Raw genomic sequence first — 25389 nt, forward strand, 5'->3', positions numbered from 1 at the left:
TAGATAATTGAGTAACAGTCGCGGTTTTTGCCTTTTTTTTATGCGATCCAACAATCAAATTTTGCCAAACCCAAATTGGAAAACAAATTTGCACAATACGGCCTAATATGCATCAGACCATTAATAATAATCGTGTCTGTTCTTCAAGGCAAAAGCTTATTGTTTTTACCATAAATTGTTTGCCATGGTGATCAAAAGACACTCAACAGCCTCGAATTTAATTAGTTTTTTTTCCCAATAAAAAATTCCCGAGCAGATGGTGCTGAATTTTCTCGGTTTTCAAGCGAAATTTGACTGTAAAATTATTCCATTGGCATTATTACATAGCTCCAGCCTTGAGGAGGGGGAAAAAATCAATGAGGATAAAAGAGGAGACAAAAAATAAAGAATTTTTTTTTTTTAAAAGGACAGCATTGGCCTCCGAACCACAGATGGCAAAATTAATAAAAGAGCCCAAAAATAGGAATAAATTTGTAAATTGGAAAGTGGTTAAGAGCTTGCGTCGCCATGGATTTGCCTGTGTTGGGCGAGTCTTTCATGTAAGTGAAGATATGTAGTGAGCTAAATTATCTCTGGTTTTTAACTAATACTTAGTGTCTTGGTGATTTATGCATAATTTCATTAAGTGCTGTCTACTCTGGCCATTTGTCTCAACAAACACGTCAAGTCGGGACTTGCACTAAACTCTAGACCAGACGAGGCAAGAAAAAGTGGTATTTTAATTGAACATGCTGAAGAATTTTCACTGTGTACAATGTATGTAAATGTTTATGTAAATGTACAATACGTGTTCAGTTCATGATGTTGGAGTTTCTACGGCCTTCATAGACCATTTTCATGGATACCAGATACCGCCATCTTTGAGGTCACGTGCTACTCTCTCCATTTTCATATGTCCCACCATGCAGAGTATACAGTGGCATGATGGGATCTGTTTTCATTGAACTGCCCCCAGAAACAGAAGTAGCATTTTCCTCTACCTGGTATTTTGTGATGGAAATTTGAGTGACCCTCTGTTACAGTCCTTATGCTTCAAAGATTATGTTTGGTTGACTATGAAGTCTGATGCTGTCTTTATCCACCACTGTGTAGAATTTTTAACCATGGGGCTCTCGTGTGGTAAATACATGTAAGCGCCCTCTCTCGTTCGCTATATGGGACTTGGTCCTGTTCTCTGAGCTACTCGTTTGTGAAAATTAAGCATGTTGCCTAGCACATTCATAAATCTCTCAAAACATTTGCATGACAGTTGCAAAATGTCCTACAAATGTATAGGGGCCCTACCGTAGATTTTAAGTTATATGTTCGCTTCCTTGGGGTGATCATTCCAATATTGGGTTTCAGTACACAAAACCGGTACATGATCTTGTTATCCTTTATGACTGAGGACTTGGGACAATGGGGGATTATTGAGAACCGAGGACCTGCATGGGCCAAGTCCTCGGAAGGTTTTCCTGTACAAACCTTATGGGAGATGTTGAGAAAAAGTTAAAAGTACAATGTACATGTACAAACAATAGGAGCAAAAGAAGGGAACAGTAGGAGGTCCTCATACTGGTAAGTACAAGATAACACGACTGTGTGATCTGATACACGGTACCCTCTGGAAACGTGTATAATAGGGGATGAAAGATTGTATCCACAGGGCAATTTCTATAGGTTTCTATAGAACCGAGGACCTGCATGGGCCAAGTCCTCAGAAAGTTTTGTGTACAAACCTTATGGGAGATGTTGAGAAACAGTTAAAAGTCTCCACAAGGTTATCACGAAATGGATTTTATTCAAAAATTAGGAATTTCCAAGACGGGTTGATGTGTCGCAAATTCAAGTATTTTATGTAAGGGATATTTTCAAGTCCGAATTTCAGCCAAGGAAATTAATTCCTGTTAAAATAGGAGCATTTTGAAACTACACTTTCAAACTCGAAAACTTTAGTACACGAAGACAAAGAAATGTCTCCACGAGGATACAAATTCCAGTATGGGTGTTTACATTTGTGAATCATTCCATTGCTAAGAAGACACTCTGTTTCAAGGAACTGACTCTACCTTTCATTTCTCCTGTATAATTTCCCTCCCTTTTAGATGCTTTGCAGGACAAACTGTCAGAGTCATTCATTCCCTGAAATGTAATACCTTTTGCGAGAATCATCTGTTTTCGTACCAGCATCTCTTATGCATGAGCGTACACCTTAATTATCTCAGAACAGAAAAAAAACCAAGTAATATCCTGTGCATAGTTAGCTGACAAAATAACCTGGGGTTTCGTTCCACAAAAAGAGAGGGATGACCAAAAAAAAAAAGATTAAAAAAATTCTTGGGAGAATTATGACCCAGCACTTAACCGGATCAGTAGGGAGAGGATTATAGAATTTGCATAATTTCTCCCTTTGACCAAATGAGGCTTGAAATTCTAGCCGGGGTTGAGGGTATCATGCTGAACCAGAATTCATTTTGTTTCGCAAGGAGCTGTACATGGCTGCCGACATTAACATTCATGTGATGTATGTTACAGCACGGTGCATTAAAATTTCATGCTTGTTTGATGAAACGACACAACCCTACCACGGAGTTACAGTACTTCAGTGCGAGTATGAACACAATACTGTATGATGTATCTATTACTTACATTCATTGATGTCATTTGTTACTGTGTACATTTTTTTGCATGCAGAAATGAGCCTCTGGCTAACTGGGTTGTGAAAAATGTTGTTTCCTTCAAACGAATTGTCCAATGTCTCTTTTTGTTAGTGATATTTTTATATATTTATAGGTGAGATTTTTGTCCAGACTGTAAAAATAGACAATTCTTATGACTTGAGACTTTACGTGGCTACTGGCTTAGGTTGAATGAAATCGTAAAGGGAGGAATAAGTACACTTTTAGCAACAATAACCACAGGGCTGAGATTGGTCAGGATTTTTCTGCGTTCAGGATTTTTTGCTGGATTTCAGGAATTTTGTTAAGAATCCAAATTTGAATTCTGGAGGTTGTACCGTAACGTAGGCCAAAATAAAAAGAGTTTTGCTTCCGATTACATGGCATTTGAAAATAAGTTGGTAGGTGGGATTTTTTTTTTTTTGCCGATTTGTTTTTCGTATGATCATATGGAGGTGTCTGCGTGTAGTCAAGGGTAGAAGGTAGTAATTGATGATTTTCGGGGTTTTCTCCTCATTTCCCCCCCCCCCAAAATAAATTAGGGTAGGGGCTGTCAAAATAGGGTAGGTAGGGTAACCGGAAGCAGAACCATTATTTTTTTGGTCCTTACATGTACATGTAGGTGTTTTTACCTATAAACGTTTATGGCCTTTAGATCAGAAGGAATTGGTATGTCGTTAGGGGTGCCTTTAGGCAAATTTATCCCAACCTATAGGCCCTATAGGATCCTCACACCCTCTGCCAATTATTTTTGTGGATTTTTCATTTTCTCCCAATCTCACCCCTGTTACCATTATCAATCAGGTTTTTTATTTTTATTTCAAAACAACAGTTCAAAGAAGAGATTAATTATTGTGTCTTGTGTAACCGTAAACCTTTGCTTTGTCAACAAAATTTCTTGTCGGTCTAAAAATAACGGGGAAACTCACTTTTGCATTTTTGTAAGACGGTGGATTTATTGTGCAAGGGAGCACGACCTTTTTTCCCTGTCATTCGTTGAAGCACGATCACAAGTTGTTACACGTCCACATACGTTGTATTTGTTGGGTAATGCAATATGTTTTTCCATGTTGGCAATATTGTTATTTGATTTATGTGACGGGAGTGCTTGTCACATGAGGGGCCTCTTGCAAATTACGGTCATATTTCAAGATAGTCACGGTGTGAGCCCGGCAATTTCTTTTCATTTCTTTTCCTTATTTTGTTTTGTGCTAATTTTAGATGCACGTACAGTATGTTGTTTGTTTTTTCCTTGTGCCTTAAAATAGAATCAACTTGGAAAGTGTCGGGGAAAGTGTTACCTGTAACATGTTACATGCTTGTGAGATTATCCTGAACTTTCGCCAATCTATCAGGAACCAACATCTGGTTTGGCCTGATTTAGATTTATTCAGTACTGATGAATCATCAATAAATTGTGGTATTTTTATTAATAATATTTAGAAAAACAAATTTGTAACCATACCCTGCAACTTTTTTCCCCATTTTTCATTCAGGTAGATGATCACTTGGATGTCAAAGCGTTAGAAATGATTGCCATAGGAGGACAAGGCATGGGTAAGTTAAGAAAAAATAAGAAAGTATTGTCTGTCTTTTGTGTCTGTTTTTTGTCTTTTGGTTTTTTTATGTATATTTCTTTTTTCAAGTTGAAATTTTGGTTTTTCTGTCCCATGTTTTTCTTTAGTCCATTTTGATGATTTTGTTATATACCGTTACGTCTTTGAAGTACATGTAATAAGTCTGTAGAACTGTAGAATAAATAAACAAATAACACATGTACACATGTGTTACTGTATCTACTGTGAAATTCTCCATTGATACCATTTACATGACATACATGTACATGTACGTGACTCCTTCAGAAAGCTGACTACGTCTCGGAGCAATCTCAACTATCAAATTGTCAGAATTACATACGATTAAGGACTATAAGGTCAACATTTTCATCCTCAAATATGACTGGGGCAGATTTCCCTTCACAATATTACTCCAAAGGTCAGAGATTTGTCCGTCTGCCTTGCGGATTTGGCACTTCAGAGTTAGGGAGAGACGGAATTCCTGGAATATCTTGCAGCTATTTGAGATGTTCTGGACTAATTTCAATTTCAGATTGGCAATGCGGTTGGGTCGTTAAATGTGAAAAAGACTGTTGTTACTCAAGAAATTTGCATGTAGACTCATAACGGGTTGAAGCATTGCAACATTTGAACAATTATTAAGGACTCATTGTTGCGAATTTTGTTATTGGAAAGTTAATTAGTTGGAAAAACTTCTGTGTAGTTGCTGGTTACGTTTTGTACATAGATATATTTTTATGAACATAATATGTTATATTTGTTAGATGTACACATGTACATAAGTATGTCCTTGATGTAAATGTACAATAGAAACGTATGTTCCATGTGAATTAATTTAAAAAGCTTAACCATACATAAAACAAACTTGCAGTTTGTTTCACTAAAGCGTGAGTATGTAAAATAATTGAAAAAGTAAAAGTTTGTGTTTGTTACTGTTTACCACATCATTGAAGGGCTGTCCAGCCGACTCTGGCATGAATTTTAGTCATTCTCTCCCCCGCTTCCTTCCTAACTACCAAATATGGCTACGATTGTCAAACATCCTTACAATGTTTCCTACGAAAATTGAGAGATAAAAAAGTTGTCCGGGTTAATACACGGTCTGTCGAGTGAAGGTCAGCTGGCTGTGCAGACGTGTCACTTCTCATGATATTCCAGATGTAATTATGGTAAGAATTGTTGGGATTTGTCCGGGCACATCGTTGGTCGTTTTACTGATTAGCCAGGGCCCAATTGCACAGCTCTGCTTACCATTAGTGAACAATTCACGCTTACTGTCGCAGAAAATTCACGCTTAGGGGTAGCGTATTTTGCAGGTTAGTTAGGACTTTGGCTTATAATATAAATGCACATGCGTACATTCCACAATTAAGGATGCTAGGGTTATTTGTTGCTAGCACTTTTAGCACAGAATGGTGACTGTAAGCAAGAAAATCTGTGGTTAGCAGGGGGGGGGGACAATTTCATGGCTCTGTTAACCACAGAATTCCACGCTTACGATCATCATTCTATGCTAACCACACTGGCAGAAAAATTCTGCGCTAACCTAGTAAGCACAGAATCCTTACTTTACGGCATGGAAGAATTTTTATTCCTCCATGGCAACGGGATGTACGGATGCGCAGAAGGCCAAAATTCCTCGCTAACCCGCTTACCGCAAGCAGGGACTTTTTTGCAACAGTACAGTAAGCAGGGATTTTTCGCTAATAGTAAATAGAGACGTGAAACTGGGCCCTGGTCATGTATCGGTACATGTACAATGGGTATATTAACATTAACTAATTAATAAACCTAAGACAAATCAAAATCTGAAAAAGAAATTTGTTAAAGATGCTCAAGAACATATTTTGAGGTTTCTGTAGATTGCTCTGAATCTTGAAAGTTTGTTTTGTTGACTTTTGAAATGATTTCCGGGTAATTTTGTTCTGGAATCTAACATTTTACTGGGCTGTTGGTTTTCATAAAGTAAGTCAAAGGTGCATGTTGGATGTGGCTCATCATACATTGCACAGTGACATTCCTCATGGAACTATTCCCATGCATCTTATGGGCTCTGTGCACAAGTACCCCCTCAACGGTAAGAAAGGGAGAGTTGGGGGAGACCACTGGGAGAGACATTCAAACGTATAACCGTCGGCGCCTGACGTCCACGAGAAGATGCTATGGCTTGGTGCACATCCAAAATAAGCTCCAAGCATATTTTCGCTCACGCGTATTTTTACGCGTATTTTCGCTCACGTGTCCCGTCGGCGGGGCTCTCGAAAACCGGTTAAAAAGCGCCCTCTGTTGTTCACAACAGAGCCCATAGTCAAATAAAATAAGAAGCAGAGCTGCCAACTCTCCCTGATTCTGCAGAAAGTTCCCTGAAAATAAACTAATCTTTCCATGTTCTGATGAACAAATTTGAAAATCTCCCTGATTATGGAAACTTTTTCCCTATTATGTTGAATGTAAAATTCTAAATGTCTCCCTGATTGTTGTACAAAATCTCCCTGATTGCAAGATGCAAATGTTGGCAGCTCTGAAGAAGGTCAAAATAAATAGTGCCAACTCAGTATTTACATACATTTGTACACAATGTATCTCCTTGATTTAACTGTTGTAAGCACGTGTATTGCAAACTTATCCAGTCCTAATCACCAAGGCACAGTTTTCACACCTTGTTCTCTGACACCACGTCATATACGTCATCGAGCAGGGTGATTACCTTTTTTAAGCACTCTCACAAAAAGTGGAAACTAATGCATACTGATCAAAAAAAAAAAAATCCAGCCCTAGGTTTTTGAGTTTTTTGGGCCACACACAGCTCATCTGTGAGTTGAGCTATGGGGGTCTGTGGGGACGTCCAATTATGGAACTGAATACTGCTTAGATCCCCTCTTTGAAATATGATGGTTGACAAGGGACACATCATCAGGAGTATTGGTAAAATAAATGTCTGGGCAGACTCTAAGTGTAACTGACAAGGAGCTATTCGTCGGTGATGGAAGATGTAACTAGAAAAAAAAAAAAAAAAATGTACAGTTTTGATTATAAATGCACAGCATCTTATACTATAGGCCTAGTTAACACACTTGTACATTAGGTACCTGTGCATACTTGTATACCTGTGCATACTTGTAAAATATCTCAAGAAATTACATGTACCAGTACATGACTACATGTGCACACGGATATGTGTTAATGTATCAAACGTGCATGTACATGTAGGTTATTTACATGTATCTGAAAATACCTGTACATTTTTGTGTATCCTTTGCACATGTATACTGTACATGTACATGTAACATACATGTACCCGAATGGTACTACATGTATCTACACATGTATTTAGGTGTGTACATGTACATTGTAAGCATTCCATCTCTTAAATATATTACAATTCATGGACTCAGTCACTTCCGTTTTAAATAATCGACATGCATACTAAATAATTGCATTTTGATTCATTATGTTTTCCCCACACATGTTCACCATAAGCCAATTAATTTCCCATGTTACCTAACTTAAAAATGAAGGCACTCAAATTGTACGGGGAAGAAATAATTAAAATAGTGCATGTATGTTGCACGGATACTGTGACGAACAAACGACCTGTCAATTATGGTCCGAAGAAGCTGACTTTTTTAACTGTATACATGACGCTAACGTCACCGGAGTAATGTGTGGAAAAAATCTACCAGCTGGGCGCGCAGAAAATGCCACAATTTTCCTCGCCGGCTTGGAATTTCAAAAAGGGCAGTCTCGGCACGGCTTCCATAGTTGGGCAAGAAGGCGAGCAAATGAGCTGGGTTTATAGAGTAGAGTAGGTAGATCATGGTAGGCCCAATAATCGTTAAATTACATGTATGAATTTTGTTGCTGTTAATACTTCTGATTTGTGTACACGTATTACAGGTACATGTACATGTACATGTTCATATGGAAAATTTAAATCAGTCTTTTAATGAAATTAAAATCGATTTTTAAGAGTCCAAAAAAAGAGAAAACAGAAAGACAGTTGTACATTGTGGAGCGCTGTGGTGCAATGGTTATTGTGTGCTACTCATGTGTCGTGGTACGTGGGTTCGAACCCTGACGGGGAGCATGGTGCTTGTGTTCTTGGGCAAGACACTAATTTAGTATAAATGGGTACCGGAACCTGTGAAAGTAGAGACCAGAATACGCTGATCTCAAGCACTGCAAAAACTGGTCTCATGGCCTGATAAACAGGGGTAATAATTATGAAGCGTTTTGAGAGCTTTGGTATAAAGCATTTTATAAGCACCATATTATTATTTTTAAATTCTTGTTGAGCTCCTAGAATAATTCCAAAATTTTAGCCCTCCTGATGTGGAATCTACTTCAAACTGTTCTCTGTTTTGGAGGGTCCACACAGTAAAATTTTGATTCACAGAAATGAACTTTTGAAGGGTTTTGAAATAAACCTTATGTAAAAATGTTACTCTGGGAAACCACTCGTAGCTTACACAATTTTCAATTTTTGAACCGAAAACCAATCTTCACAATTTATTTGAAATTGAAACAAAGTTACTTTAAACCACCAAATTTCAGAGAATAAATACGCAGGTAACTGGTGCCAAGATTTTATTTTCCCATTTATTGGGGATTTCCAGTGACCTTTGAGTCAGCATAATTGGTTTGACTTTTCCTGGAAGGAAGCTGAAAAACAAAGGATATTTGCGAAATTTGATCCAACACAGGAAAAATCAATGTTTGTTCTGCGACCCAACAAAACATATCTGTTTTTGTTCAATATTTCCAATGTACAAGTTTTAGGTGTTTCTGATGAAATATCCGAGGTACATTTTGCTCAGTAGGCTGTTGTATATTGTTCATTTACAAGCATTTGCACTGTGCTGTCGTCAGGAAAGTTTCTTCAGTTGTTTTCTTCTTTCCTTCATTGAAGATTCTATGCAATAAACCAGAATGTCCTACATTTTTCTAGTTACTATTCCCTTAGCCTGGCCCCAGGTCCCCCACCCAGGGGCCACACCCCACAACTGATTCTGTCTAAAATGGGATTGCACGGGTTCATAGTGCTAACACATAGGCAAGTACAGTCAAAATCCTGAAGTGTCTTCACATGGGCACCTGGCACCCTCCGCATCCCCCTGGATCGGTAGTGTCCCCAACTCTATTTTTGTAAACAATTTAGGGGGTACTTCTGCTTGGATGCTTATATACCGGTAGCACTCTCACATACATGTGGTGTTCTTGTGTACAATGTAGATCATGTTTAGGAAGATATCAGGACTTCAGAGCCCTTTGATGAGTTAACATGGTTTATCCGAAAGACAGGCTGTACCAGTAAGCTCTGGTTGCATGATTGGATTCTGATATAAAAACTTAGCAATCTACAACACACATACATGTAGATAGTGACAATACCAAAGAGTCTGTGATAAGTGCAGTCTTGCCATCGTGATTTTTATGCAAAGAGCAAGAAAGTCTCCGTGCAAAAGCACCCCCTCAATGGTTACAAAAGGGAGAGTTGGGGAGACCACTGGGAGGGACATTCGAGCGCATTGCTGACAACACCTGGTGCTCATGTGAACAGGGGTGTGAAATCTCAGCTTTTAAGCTGATTTCAGCTTTTTTTGTTTTGGATTCTAGCTTTTTTCCCTCACTTGCTGTGTACAAAAGTATAGGAGATTTCCAAAGTTTAGCTTTTTTACGCCTTTTTCAGCTGTTTTCAGCTATTTTTATCAGAGGTCACTCACACCCCTGTGTGAAGAAGTTACGGGTTGGTGCACATCCGGTTGTGCGTACATTGTACTTCACGCAATGCGCATGTTAATCATACTGCGCACACTGTGTGTCCTGCCAACTTGGGCTTTCAAAAGTTATCACATCACCTGTTTGTGCCCGGAGTTAATTGATTGGAAAGAAGACCGTGAAATGCTCTACAATGCACATTGTGTACGTTCATGTACAGTACATGTACAGTAAACATGAATTTTGTTTGGAAATCTGTGGGATTCCCACTTCTTTTTTTAACTTCTGAAGGACAGACACAGGTGTTCGTTTAAATGTTTTCTCAGAAAAAAAGAAAATTTTTGATTCATTGCTTTAACGTATCTTTATGTTTAACGAAAACGTGCGTTGTTCTTCACATCATTTAAACTTGTAAGCTGGTTTTATTCTGGATAAACCAAGGAATTCCCATTTTGTATGTTTCTTCTTGACTTGAAACTACAAGGTGCCTGCACAGGTACTTTTGGTTGCTGTCAAAGTGAAGAAGAAGATGTGTCCAAAAATTACTTCCTTGAAAAAAAAAAAACTTTTCTTTCTTCCCTGAACTGCCATCATATGTACACATAGAGATTTGAAAATGGTTTTGGCCAAATATCTCTGAAAAAATACACTTTTAACAATTTCCTGTTGAAAACTCATCAATTTGGATACATCCTTTTTTGGTTGCAATAGAAGTGGAAATGACATTTTCTTGGAAAAGAACTAAAAAGTTTACCGTGTAGCATTTAAATCGACAATACTTCTAGAAATACAAGGGGAATTCCATTTTGTGAAACTCTAGGAACATGTACCATGTAACCCTCAAATTCTTCTATTCTATCTTTTAAGTTCCTTTACATTTAGAGAAGAATGTTCCATGGAAAGCATTTCACATAAATTTGAAAGCAAAACTACGATATTGGTTTGGTGTTTTTTTATGTGTTTAAGCGCTCTTGGAATCTTGAAAGTATTTTTAGCCAGCTCCCGTTCTTGAAATTCTTTTGTTTTGATGAAGTATAAAAAGACAAGTGTTTTGCAGCTGTTGTACAATTTGTGTGCAGATCTCAAAGCAAAATTTGGCCCATTTCTCTCTCTGGATGTTGCGTAGTGTTGGTAAACTGGTAAGTGCATTTGACATGTTCAGTCCATGTTTGTTATGAGTATGACTAAGTGAAATAGTTTGGAATATCAAAACTTCTCAACTGCAGAATTGTGCAATGTTGGCTTTAATCTGGAGGAAACAGGATACAATTTACTACTTTGTATTACTTTTTGTTACTTTGTATTGCTATTTCATTACATTGTAGTGATGTTTTGTAATGTTTTATTTGCCCTGTGTAAAATGCCTTTGTGTATACATGTGCTATAAGTTCTTTTGATTTCAATGGAAATTAATGTTGTTGAGGAGCCTTTTAAGCACATTTTCAACATTTTTTTAGAGTTACGTTATTTCATCATTACATTGTACATGTATATACATGTATGTACGACTCATGAGCATTTTATTAAAAAAAAACCCTCAGTTTTCTTAAAAGACTTGTATCCCACTGTAATCCACCATTTTAATTATGCTAAAAAGGGAAGAAAAAAAAATACTAAGCCCCGACTTATCCAACCTTTTACCGGGTATGAATGATTCACCCCACAATAAATAATTGGCAAGATGATAAATCACGCTGGGCTGAGCCCCGGCGCACCACTTGCCACAATAAAAAACTGTTTTTTCTAGGCCGGCCGGACCCGGCGTTTTCCATTAAAACCAACAGATAATAATCCCTAAATTGTTTATCCATTTGGCATTTCTGAAAGCATGGGTCATTACTCCTATCATCCCATTTCCGAGATTACATTCGTGGCTTCGTGCTGCTCCGTATTCTTAGTAATAATATCAACATTCCTAAGCCTGGCTGCACAGAAGCAAAAATTTGCCTTGATACAAATTTGGTTTATGCAAAATCTATTTTTTTTTTTTTTTTGGCGGGGTAATTCCATTTGGCTCAGCAGGGAGGGAAAGGAATGGAGGTGAGATCGATTAGAATACTCCTGTTTGGAATTAGCGATGGAAAATTTCTCCTTTTTTTTTTTTAAGAAATTGCCAAGGCCAACATTTACATTGGAATATTGTATATTTTAGACAATTTTTTTGTGTGACTGAATGTAAAACATTATGGAATGAATTTAAATGTTGTTGAGTGGACATGTACTGTTAGGAAATTTATCATGCTAAACACTCAAAACTTGTAACAGTAGTTGTCCTATCTCACAAATATTTTAATAATTTTATAAAAATTTCTATTTTATTCTCAATTTTTTTTTCACACATAAAATGATATTCTAATCCTAACGACCCTGATGACACTTGCAAAAATTCAGAAATTGAAAATTGGATGAAGTCGCCCAATTTGCCCCAAGTTATCAGATTTAGGCTAATTCATTCCAGGCGGAACTCACGAAAAGGTCAGTCGCTAAAAAACCTCATCTCAGGCCTCGATTCCAATTTCCATTTATTCACCTTGGATCTGGCCCCTAAAAATGTGCAGAATGTCCGTAGGCGAGGCGTGCATATCAGAATTCCGAGGAATTCCATAAAGCAACTAACAAGCTGATGCTGGCTGGGCTCCTCACTCTTTGCATTTTCCTGAGATGTAATCATTTGCATTTCTATGAATAATTCATGAAGGGGAGGGGCTGTGTGGCGTCACTATCAGTGGATGTCACACACTAATTATACAGCATCATCCCAGTTCAGTTGTGAGTACACATACACATGATACAGCCGGATGTATGTCAGTACCTCATGAATTATTCATGACTGGCTATTCTGGAAGACTGTTACACAGTTGTCTGTTCTATTTTGGTCGGGGAGGCCGCGGTGTGCAGTTGATATAGGCCAAAGTTGTCCAGTTGTGCGTTTTAATGGGTTGTCAGTAAGTTCTGATGTCAAAGAGCCTTTTGGACGGGAGGTGAGTTGGTTATAGTATTCCAGACAATGATTTATGGACGACAGACGGAGAGAATGTGTTCTGTGAAACATTTCCAAAAAGTCAGACCCCAATCCCTTGAATTGAAAAGTCTTCACCAAACTTTGAATCATCAAATTTGAGAGATTTGCAGATTTCTGCAGAGTCTCTTTCACCCCCAAAATCTACTTGTACCATTTTTGTGTCATGCACTGTTTATTTCAACTCCTGTAATTTTTTATGTCATTCAACTAATCCATCAATCATTCTGTTAAATTAATTCGCAACATGGTGAAACTCACGTTTATATACGCCAAAAAAGCACATGTGTGTACATGTACACTTGTGCTGTGTCACTTAAAGCTGTCAATGTTTTGTTTCATATTGCAGAATTTGTTGGGTTTTTTTTCTTTCACTCACAGATAACATACATTGTAAAAAAAATCAGAGTGAATTAAAAAGTTTGATTTTGAAAAAAATCATTCCATTTTCTGTTACTTTGCATTTATAACAGTAACATCGGCACAATTTGTGTATGCATTTAAACCAACGTTGATATAAGCAAAATCCCCGCGGTGACCCCAGCCCCGTTATTCCGTAATTACCACATATTCTCTGATTTCTGCCATCAAACGTCTCTCTGTTGCTGACTGTAATGCATCCTGCAAGCACCGCTGTGAACTGGCTGGCTTGTTAACTAACAGTTGTTGAGGTGCACACATGAACTTTACAAGATACGGCCATGAGAGAAGAAAATACTGTTTAACATGCTTGTTCAATATTTTGTCTAGTGTTTTACATATAGGCAAGGGCGTCAATCAATTCTCAAAAGTGGGCGGGGGGGGGGGGACATACCTTGATCAGAACTTATGCGAGCGAGAAGCGCGAAGCGAAAGAAATTTGATTCTAGACGCTCTGTGGTGGGATCTGAGGCAATTTCTGACCACTTTATCCAATTTTATTTAAAGCAAAAGATCATCATTTTAACATCATTTTCAAGTTTGGAGTCATTGAATCAGCTATTCGGAGCTATAGAATCAAACATAGGCTACAATTTTTATTGGGGGACGAAAAGGAGGGGGGGGGCAAATGATATGATATTCCCCCCACTTTTTAAAGTGGGGGGGGGGGGGGACTTGTCCCCCTTCCCCCCGTCCCGATTGACGCCCATGCACGTAGGCACTTGTACACTTTTTCACTTAGAAAATGCTTTTCTAAGTTTATTGTCTGAAGGGAGAGCGTGAGGTACAAGGAACCTCCACATCTTTCTTTTTGTTAGATATTTCAACAAGTCACTTTCAGAGTGCACTTTAAACCCAACAGCTGTCAGCAGCATAGTTGTAATCTATAGTATAATCACAAGTCAATCATAAGTCAGGCCACAAGTAACTGGGATGAACAGTGACCAAGGAACGCCTTTGTCACACTTCGTTTCAATAACTTGTGAGTTGACTTGGGACGGGATTGACAAGTGACTGACTTGTGATGACTTGTTAACAGCTGTGCTTAACAAGTCCTGCATGTACACGTAAATGAATTGTGCATGTAGCCAGTAGTTGAGTCCAATCATGGGTCAATTACAAGTCATCCAGCCAGCCCCATTGCCAACTTCAGGCTTTGGAGAGGAGGGGGAGGGGGGGGGGGCACACCACATTATGCTTTTAAAGGTTTTTGTCGAGGGGGGGGGGGGGAGATTCCTTGCCAGGGGGGCCTGTCCCTCCCCCTTTAGCGACGGGCCCTGCCCCTCCCCCCTTTAGCGACGGGCCTGCATCAAGCCCCAAGACAGGTCACCTGCTGTTTGAATGAGGCAAAAAAAAATAGTTCTGCTTCCGATTACATGGCATTCAAAAATAGGGTACCGGTAGGTAGGAAAGAAGAACAAAATTCCAATTTTTTGTGTACAATCATATGGAGGCATCTGCGTGTAGTCAAGAGTAAGGGTAGAAATGGATGGTTTTGGGTGTTTTATTCTCATTTTTCCAATAAAAAAAAATAGGGGAGGGGCTGTCAGAATAAGCCGAACTATTTTGTTTTTTTGGCAAAAGATATTCGTTTGTTATTAAATGCAATATACTTATGACTGGACTTGTGATGGATTTGTTATGGACTTGTGATGGACTTGAATGCAACATTGAATGAACCTGTACATATAGCTGCCCAAGGATGTTTCAAGAGGTTTTATAGATATTTGCGACTTAGGGTTTGGATCATGCCTAAGCAAGTTTGCGCTTGCATTTGCGCGCTATAGTAGTTTTCACTCAGGGTTGCCTAAGTTTGTGGTAAGAGTTCATTATCATATAAACAATGGCACCTTTTTATAACCCTTTTGCAGGAACTATGCACTAAAACATGAGGCAGAAGTCAACCGTCTGGGACATTCACGCTGCACCCTGCACACCGAATCACCATGAAGAAGTTCACGTTGAAACTAGATGCCATCTGCGCCAAGCTGAAGGAGGGACTGACGGACGGTGCGCCCATCAACGGGATATCGCTACAGCACCAGGGAGGTCCAGTCACCGGACATCACCCGTCATCCACTGCACGGAGGGAGATCTTGAATGGGTCTGAGAGTGGCGTGTCACCATGTCACAGCGCCAACGAACTGGACAGCGAATCAACTAACAGCCAGGATGAAGGCAACGAGGAGAATGGATTCCTGGAAGCAGACCCGCTTTTGGGGAAAGGTCTGCTCAACGGCCATGCCGAAACAACCAAAATACTCAGCGGTGCAAGCAAGCGCAAGGCCAGGCTAAAACTGGCCCCCCGCCGTGTTGTGGACTCGGTGGATACTCACCCACCGCATGAAAATGGTTACTCAGACTCGTTAGCAGTGGACATGAGATATCCGGGGGGCGAGGGGATGTCCAAAACAATCAACAGAGGATGCAGCAACAAATCTCAGGGAAGCAACACAAGCGATTCAACCTCTATGCAAATATCTCTGTCTCGTCAGGACCTGGACTCGGCAGACAACCAAGGCAATAATTATGTATATAAGACACAAATTGAGGGCGCCCTCAGCAACCGGTCGAGTCCGACGAGCGACGATACGCCTCTGTGGTACGCAGACGATTTGCCCAGCGAGAATGGCAATTATCGTGAGATGTACGAGGAGGGTGATGGTGATGATGAAGATAGCCTGGATGAGTTGGATGACACACCGAACCCGGCAAACTTGAGCAATCTTAAAGCAATACAGGAATACGCAGAACGGAGCCTGACGGACGACCAATCAGGTCAACCGATCGAAGAAGGCCTGGCCACAAACGACGTTATCTGTGAAGTCTCAGAGGAAGGCATGGAGGAGGCCGATTCCTCATCAACAATGCAGAATGAGACAGGAAAACCCTCCCCAGACACGCTGAACAGAAACACTGACGATGATGACGATGATAATAATCAGGACGAAGATTACACTATCCCAGCAGACTTCAGGCGCATCCCTCTGAAAATACCACTCCCTGTCTTTGGCAAGAAGGACAAGCACGGTAATTCCTACGACCCGTCGGTTGTGCAGGAGTACGCCGGCGACACAATGAACGAACTCATAGGAATGTACGGGTTCGAGGAGAGATCCAATCCAGATATTGCAAAGGACGTACCGTTGGACTCTTTCAGCTTCAGTAAGTATCTTTCTTGCAAAATTGTTCTTGTTGATCTAATACCTCATTGTTTCCTTTGTCTCTATTCGTCTTGTAAACGTTTTGTGATATTTGTCTTAATAATCAACCATATAGGCCGTGGGTTATGTATTTCTCTGGGCTCTTAGAACACCACCAGAACATCATTTTCGGGATGGCTCTCCCCCCCCCCCCCTCCCCCTCCCCCTCCTCCTCCCCCCTCCTCCTCCCCCACTCCTCCCCCACTGCCAATGTCTTGTACATGTAGGAGTCTAATTTAAAAGACTGTGGGTACATAATGCACATGAAGAATTCAACTAGGATTGAGTCTGTAAATGTGCTTTGTACACATGTTTTAATATTAACGCACAGGTACTTTACATGCATAAACTGTTGGCCACTAGTGCAATCAAACTTGACAAATTTTGACCGAGTTGTTGTAAGTGGCCATATTGACCTTGTGAACTGACCAGTACAGTTTCCTGTCAGCATTACCACCGGCACGTATCTCCATAACTTTGCCCACCGTGTGTTTCCCCCCAAAAAACCTGAACATTGAAAATGAGCATTATTCCAAACCAGACCTTGTGATTATTCAAACTTGATGCCAAAATTTAAGGTTGGGTTACCTCTACGCAGCTACTAATCCAGCCCAATGTCTGGTGTACGGACTCCACAGATGTAACACTTACACATGCAGAGTGGGTAACTCGTTCCCGGACGGAGGGCCTCGAGTCCGGTACCGTAGCCTAAACAGGCGGCCCCGGGCATGTAAACCTAGCCCCTGTGAGTCCTCAAATTGTGAAAACACGGAGTTGGTTTACTGGCTGGAGAGCAAGGAAGTTGTGCCCTCCAAAGAAATCCCAGACTTGAATAATCAGAGTGTTGCGGATGTTTTTCCTCCTTGTTCTGTGGAATGGGATAAAGGATGTACTAGTACAATGTATTGTTTTAGTGCATGTGCATTACCAGATATGGTACAAAATTAAGCGTACTTTAGTCAAAACAAATATGGGTCGTTGTTTAAATCTAGGCTCCATGTGACTTGTTTTCTGTCCCTGTTACCGTACCTCTGAACTTCTTAATCTGCCCCTAAACTAAAGTATCATGAAAAATGAGTTCAAACTATTCTCATTTACATCATCACTCTTAGGGGAAAAAAAACATCAATTTAGGAGTGGATCCAGAATTTACAAAATTGTACATGTAATATATGTAACAGGGACAGGAAAAAAAGTGGACCCTAAATTTATAGAGTTACCCATGAACAGGCACTTCCATTAACATGAACCACATGAAGTTGAACCCATAAAACAAATTGTATAAGCATCTTACTTTAGGGTTTGTCACATTGAGATTTTTGGGCATTTGGGTTTCCAGAGCATGCTGTATTTTAACTGATAGGTGATGCATGCATACAATACTTGTACGGGTACTTAAAGGGAAAATACAACATTTGCAAACATCAAAAAATGAAACTACCAAATCATTTTGAGATGCCTTGCTGGACTGTTAGTGAATGACAGTGTAAAGCATCCTGTAAAATCATGGCACCTGGTATACTGTCATTTTCAAGAAAAGTGGTATTTTTGTATCAATTTCCAACGCTGATCGGCCGATCAGCGTTGGAAAAAACTGGCTTTTTTTCAAATACTGGCCCCAATTGACCATCGCACTTGTTTGCAATCGATTACACACCTATGAACGGGTACAAGCCAGCTAGACTGGTTCCCTGACCTTACAATTCCCCAATGTATGTAAACTGCTCTGTTTCTTCTTATATGAAGTCAGGGAACCAGACTACAGGAAAATGATTGTTTTTCTTGGTTTATATAGCACTTTCAAACCCAAAACCTCAAAAAAGTCAGTGTAACTATATTTGCTATATATTTCCAACCCCCCAATTTCATCCATTTCTGAAAATTACAGCAAAAGCAAATGATGTATATGCCCTTTAAATGCACATGTGTCTTGTACAAACGTACCACTGTATCAGATGCAATTTTAAGGGAGATTTTTAGTTTAACATCATACTGGTACTGTACAGAAGGCATTGCAGAAGACATGCATGTATGTATAGTACATATAAAAATATAATGGTGAAGAGCAAACCTAAATAAATATTGTACTTTTATACTTAGACATTCATGTACTCTTCATGTGCAATCATGCACGGTAATATACAATGTACACAATTTTATGTTAAGACAATATAAGACAACCATGTCATTTTATTTTTTTTATGAGAAATCCCTACTGACGTCCCTTATCCTTTGACATCAACACTTACAATCTGATTGTTTATCAGAGAGCCTTCGTATACATAGTTCAGTGCAATTCTCATTAAAGCTTTTTCAGTTTTTTTCCTTGTTTTTTTCTTCTTCAGCTTTTCCCCCGGGATATTTAGTCCATTGCCTTGTCTTAAACTGATCAAATATTCATAGCTTAACCACTGGTATGCAGCAAATATGCATAATTACGTGTTCATTGCACGCAGTTCTTGCACAAATTGCACGCAGCGTGAAATGCCATCCAGGATCACTTCTATGGGTTGACTCGCCTCACGCTCCAGAAGATGAATTTTATTCCAAGGGACAAGCTAATTTTCCTGTTCCTAGTTATCTTTTTTTTAAAAGAACCGCAAGATTATTCTGGATCTCAGATGTGTTTCTTGCAGTTGGTCAATGCATGTATGCTCTAATTCTAAACCACTTTCATTAATTATTTGTACATGTGTGCAATATGTACAGGTTGAACCTTAAACTGACAAAAAAAAATACTGAGAATTTCATCATAAACCGGTATGTTCCCAACTTTAGTCTCCAAATTAAAACAGGTTACCTGATAAGGCCATTAAAATTTCATGGCATCTTAACACCCCTTTCCGATCTGCCCGAGGAATTATGCTTTCGTCACTTAATTAATATTCCTAAGAAAAACAGCGAGATACGGTTTTTATTAAGAATGGGTGGCATTCGCTGTCCGTGGGCTTAGCCACGGCTGTAGTTCCCACGGCAAGAAAAAGACTGACCATGTTTGGTATGCAGTAAAGGACAAAGTTAATTTTTCCAGCGCTAGGAGCTTGCGTGTCGTCTGAGGCTGGCTGATTGTGAGTCATGTTCGAGATAACAGACATTTTCGGGATCATTTGGTTTCTGAAAATGTAGAGAACTATTTTTGACCGTGGTCATTTAATTATTGCTCTTTTTACACAGAAAGGGATTTTTGGCTGGGAAAAAGGAGTTGAGTAATCAAAGTAGAAATTCCAAAATGATGTTAAGATGAAGACGCTGTAGATTTTTCTAAGTTTTGTAAGGATTATTTTAAATTTCTCAACTGTGTCAGGACAAAATTTTGTTGGTTTTTTTTCAGGAAAAGTTTTTGAGAAAGTAACCTGCGTATGCACTACTAACAGACAGGGACAAACGTTTGCAATTTTGTTAAGACATGAAACATATAAACTCTCTTTAAAAAGTGAATGAACTTTACAAGGATGGAAATGGAATTAGAGATATGAAGTCTGTTTTATGGTCACAAAGGAAGGATATGGAGAGGAGGAAGGGAACTTGCAGGAACATTGTATACATTGATCTCTGACACTGGTTTACGGTAAATAATAACAACAAACTGTGCACAGATTGATAACCATTTTCATCAAGAAATGAATTCATGACGAAATATTCATTTTTTTCTTTTTGTGAAAACTACACATTGTATGCGAGTGTGTTTTACGTAAAGATGCTCAGATTTTTCACATCCAAAACCCACACGGTATTCTCACACCCCATATTTGGCCTTCTAAACAGCAAATGTAAAAAGATGACCACAAAAAAAACTCACATTTTAACCTTCCGGCCCCATTACCAATTATGCCCGTTTATAAAGAAGAAAGAAAAGATGCCTTGGTTTTTGCTAAAAGGCCCCGGTCACTAATCACGTAATGGAATTAGGAGAATCCAATCGCAGTAAATGAACGTTGGGACCCAAGGTCGAGACAGCTTGGGTTGGGGAAGAAGCGCACGAAACGATGATTATTATTCTTGCTTTTAATAATAGGCAAGGGGGAAAAAATAATAATAAGCCCCCGCGTTGTTTGCGCTTGGTCTGATGAGCAATCTCATTTTGTCCGTTTGTTATGAATATTGGGTAAATTTTGACCGATTGGTATGAGGCAGATTAATGGACAAGACCTAAATGGCAAATTGAAGGCGAGGCCGGCTTGCAGTTGATTTCTTCTTCGCATTTCTGTGAAAGTGTGTTTTTTGCTAGTGTTGATTTCTATTGTTTTCTTTAAATTGCAACAAACCTCGCTGTTATTTTATACCTGTCCAAACAGGAAATGGTGTTTGTGGACAATTTTTATTATCAAAATAAATTTGTGGACAAGTTTTAGTATTAAAAATAAAATTGCGGACAATTTTTATTCAAATGAATTTTATGATTTTGATACTGTTTCCAACAGAAAACATACAGAAAATGGAAGAGAAGAACTCGAGTAAACGTAAAAAGGATGCCATCAAGAAATACATCCATCGACGAGCCAGCCTCCACATCCCTGATCTGGCTCGACTCCACGCAGCCCACTCCAGCACTTCTCCAGACGACACCGGTTCCCATCTACCGCAAGGTACCGATGAATCCGATGACCTGCCTACCCAGGGCAATCCGCTAGGGGGCGACGTCACATCGCAGTTGGCCTCTCAGGCAGGCGTTGGAGGAAGAGTAGCGTCTCTACCGCAAGCGACGGAGCCCCAGTCCAAGATGAGACTCCCCCCACCACCGTTTGGGAAGACGTCAAAGACAGTGAAAGACCTCATCAACGAGCAGAAGGGTAGAGAGGAAGGGGCGGAGCTAGAGGAGGGGGAGGATGAATTCAGACCCAAACGGTTCTCCAAGTATGACTTCTTCATTCAGAGCTTAGAAGCTGGTAAGTCGCTCCGAAACACACAAATGCACTAAGCACCGAAAATGTTCGCTTAGCAAAAAGTGGTTACCAGCTAAAGTCCATGTGATTGCACAGTGACTGTGACTGGCTCCCCGCTTACTTTTTTGCTCAGTACATGAATTCGCTATGAAAACTTTACAGCCTTCCAGCTCCATACAAATTGGACCCCGAACATTTGAAAAATAAGAAAAATCAATGAAATCAAAAAGCAAAACTCACACAGTCTTGTTCCATAGTTGTGGGGACAGACACTCATCTGTACGAGGAACCGGTATTTGTGGGGACCGAAAATGCTGTGGGGACAGCAGAAAGTCCCCATAACTCGATCCTAACTTGCCTAACAATAAAAAACGTCCCCATAACGTGGTGTAGGTCAGGGCTCAAAGTCAATCGTGTGTATAAGTTAATGTATGTGTACACTACCGGTACCATGTCAAAAACAGCACTGGTCTCATACTTCGTTATCTTCTACTCAAAAAAAAAAACCTGTTTGAATTGATTCTCAGGATTAAGGTATCCTTTCTTATCACTCATCCCATTCATTAATTTTCCCTTGACCTAGCCAAGCAACCGTTATTCCCTGGTTTATGCTTTTCTTGTTACGCTAAATTGTTTTTAAATTTGTCAATTCTGCAGATTTTTTTCTGCTTCAACATTATTTCTAGTTCCTTGCTTCACTGACATTTAGACTGTTTCTTTTGGTTCGTCTTTCACGTTCATGATGTTCTATAGGTTTCCTCCATGTCTTTTTCTTGTTCTTGTTGATTTATGATTAATAAATAAAAGACATGAATTAATGAAGAACTTGTTTCCAAAACGCTATTGATACCATTTTGTCCACTTTTGGAATCCTGCCCTCTCCTAGATGCTCAAAGCAGGGTGACAGTAAGGCCAGAGCCAAATTCTGCTAAATGCACATCAAAAATCTGTCAGATTTATCAAAAATCTGCCAAATTCCCCAGAATTACTCGACATACACTATAAACACTGAAAATCACATGCAGATTGGTACTTTTGCCTTAATTAAGGTTCAAATTACATTATAAACAATCTATAGTCTCATAAAGATGATGTGAAATTATCGCGTACATTTACAGCAAAACACGGATCTGGCCACGACATTTGAAGTGCGTTTCCCAGTGAACCTCAGCACCTAGACCAGCCAACCTGTCCCTTAATGCAAGGGTTTGTTTGAAAGGATGGAAGCTTTCTTAAACCGATGTACCTTGTTTGGTTCAAATTTGCTGTTTTTCTGTCAAATAACCATTTTTGCAGAATTCTGCCAGAAATCTGCCAAAAAATCCATTCTGTCAAATTTTCTGTCAAACTCGTTTTTTAACAAAAATTCTGTCAAAGTTAGCCAAAAATCGGCTAAAACGGTCACCCTGGCTAAAAGTCAGTTTCGACGGTTCGCTGTTATACAGTTAAACATAATTTATGAATACAATGAGCGAAATATGTAGTTCAGAAACAGCTATTATACTGTCTATGTTCTCGTTTTCATAGCAGTACATTGTACAACTTTCTCACTTTTTTGAAATTGATATATCGCTTTTTGGAAATAAACTACACTGTATGTAGTTGCACAATCAACTTGAAATCATTACAAAGAGGAAAAGTATATAAAAATGCCCAAAGCAGTCGTGTCTGAGGATGCCAGATAAATCTAGCAGGATCAGAAATGTTATATTAATAGAAATCAAACCTTGCTGAACCCTATCTTGTTTTTTGGCTAGCGCTGTTTACCACTTAACCTTTCCCAAAGCCAGGAAAAGGGAAGTTTCATAAAGCCTAGAAAATATCAAATAGTTCATCCCCCAAAATAGTCATGAATACGTGCATTGTTTAAAGAGGAGTCTTGTCATATCGTATGTGCTGTGTTAGCTACAGGTCTAAAAACCACCCTTTTTTTAGCCTTGATTGTGGTTTTAATGGAAACTTGGTTATGAAACATGTTTTTTCTATAAATAATCATCTCAAAGTCACATGTTTATTTGTTTGCAATGTGTTTCATCTGCATGTACTGTACATGTATCTGGGTATACAGAGAAAATTGTGTATGGCTAACAGGAAAATGTTTTCAAAGTTTTCTTTTTTGTGGGGTTTCCTTTGCACATGGATTTTGCTTGGGAAAGGCGGGGTTTTTCCAGTATTGGTATGCACATTGTAATTGCAGGTGGTCACACATAATATGAATCCACTTACCGATACATACATGAAATACCGTTAACCAGATGTACAATTTGTACATGTAAGTGGATATTTTTTTTCTTCATAGATTCAATTATATAGGTCATTCTATAAATTGAGGGTCCAAAGTGTAACATATTTTTTCCTGTCCCTGTTACCTTTGTACTTTGTAAATTACCATTCAAGTAATATTAAGAGTGACTTCAAATGATTTTATTAACATGTTCATGTAGTTTGCTATTCATAATCATTCTTGGAGTACGACTGCAGTAAGGAGTGCATTAGAATTATAAAGTCTTATAAAAGGTCATTGTAAAAGATGTCATATGTAACAGAGACAGGAAAAATAGTGGACCCAAATTTATAGAATGACACACTAATACATCAAGTATTCATACATTTACAAGTTAACAACAAATTTACATCAACAAAAAATATACTTGTAATAAAGGTGATATTTAGTTACAGCAGAATCTTACACATATGTTGACTCCCATGTTTCATTGTTCTTATTATCAACAGGCCAGGCTATTGATTATTCGGCACACCGCATCTCCAAGTACGACAGCTACATCCGCAAGCTGAAAGCCGGCGAGGCCATCCACAAGGTCATAGGTCGCAGGCAGAGCGCGTCTCAGAAGATCCGTGACATCATCAGCACCCAGATCCATCGGAAGCACGAGCACAGCGGCGACGCCGCGCAAATGTCCGAAGAACAACACAGCGAGGTTACGGACGAGATGCCATCAGAAGCCTTCAACCCTGTTGTCAATAACCACATCAAGACGTCCAAATACGCATCCAAGTACGACTACTATCTCAACAAGCTCCGGAACGGGGAAGATGTCAATCCTTATGAGATCATCCTCCCAGATCATGTGGCTTCAACCTCCGGCTCGGAGACGACCTCAAACGGCATCCCCTCACAATCCACCAATGGCCACGCAGCGCTGTTAGACTACACCAGCCAGGCAGGGGACCTGGGAAATCTTGTGATTGCCGAGGAGCCGGAGCAGCAAGACTTTGGGGAAGGGACAAGCAAGAGGAACATCTCCAACGGCTTGGCCAAGATGGTCAAAGATGAGATCACACCGGGAGAGATGAACGTCTTCAGCAAGTACATCACAAGGTACCGCATAAAAGAATAACATGTTTTACAAAGGAAACAACCCATTTGTCCCTGTTCTGCCCAAACCACCCTGCCTGTTACTCCCTGTACTGCCCCAAACTACCCCAGCACTGTATGGCTAATAGATTCATCAAGGAATTAGCACAGATGCTAATTGATTAAACTTTAGCAGGTGTTAAGGGTTCAGCAACTTTAAGACACATTGTCCAATTGACACTGTTCACTGTCCAATTTTGGGGAATACACAATAGTTAAAACAACTTGTTTGCTTTTGGTTAAATCGTAATACATTTTGTTGTACATGTATATTTCCAATCTGTTATACTTAATCTGCAGCTAAATATCTCTTAAATTGATTCCAGTAAAAGCTAATTTTTAGTTCCCCGTCCTGCATAAAAAATAGTATTGTCACAGCAATCTCAATCAGTAAGCACAACCAAGAAGGCAGTTTTAATATGAACTTGAAATATTTTCATAACCTTTCAATGGGCTAGCCATTCTGAGGGGTTCAGTGGCTATTCTCCTGCGGACTTCCATGGCTAAATCCCGTTAAATAATTTCTCATAGTACAA

The 25389-nt window shown here is 39.3% G+C and overlaps 1 protein-coding gene across 3 annotated transcripts in view; it reads left to right on the plus strand.

The window, feature by feature from the left end:
- Positions 1-25389, plus strand: part of LOC119744375 (zinc finger protein castor homolog 1-like) — a 68604-nt gene that overhangs the window by 22537 nt on the left and 20678 nt on the right. For all 3 annotated transcript variants that reach the window (XM_038220274.1, XM_038220276.1, XM_038220275.1), the window contains exons 2-5: positions 4154-4214; positions 15263-16556; positions 21016-21480; positions 24211-24817. In XM_038220274.1, the coding sequence (XP_038076202.1) occupies positions 15338-16556; positions 21016-21480; positions 24211-24817 (2291 nt within the window). In that variant the 5' untranslated portion in view covers positions 4154-4214; positions 15263-15337. The remainder of the gene's footprint in view (positions 1-4153; positions 4215-15262; positions 16557-21015; positions 21481-24210; positions 24818-25389) is intronic.

Source organism: Patiria miniata, unplaced genomic scaffold, assembly GCF_015706575.1.
Source record: "Patiria miniata isolate m_02_andy unplaced genomic scaffold, ASM1570657v1 HiC_scaffold_7, whole genome shotgun sequence".
NCBI classification, from domain to species: domain Eukaryota; kingdom Metazoa; phylum Echinodermata; class Asteroidea; order Valvatida; family Asterinidae; genus Patiria; species Patiria miniata.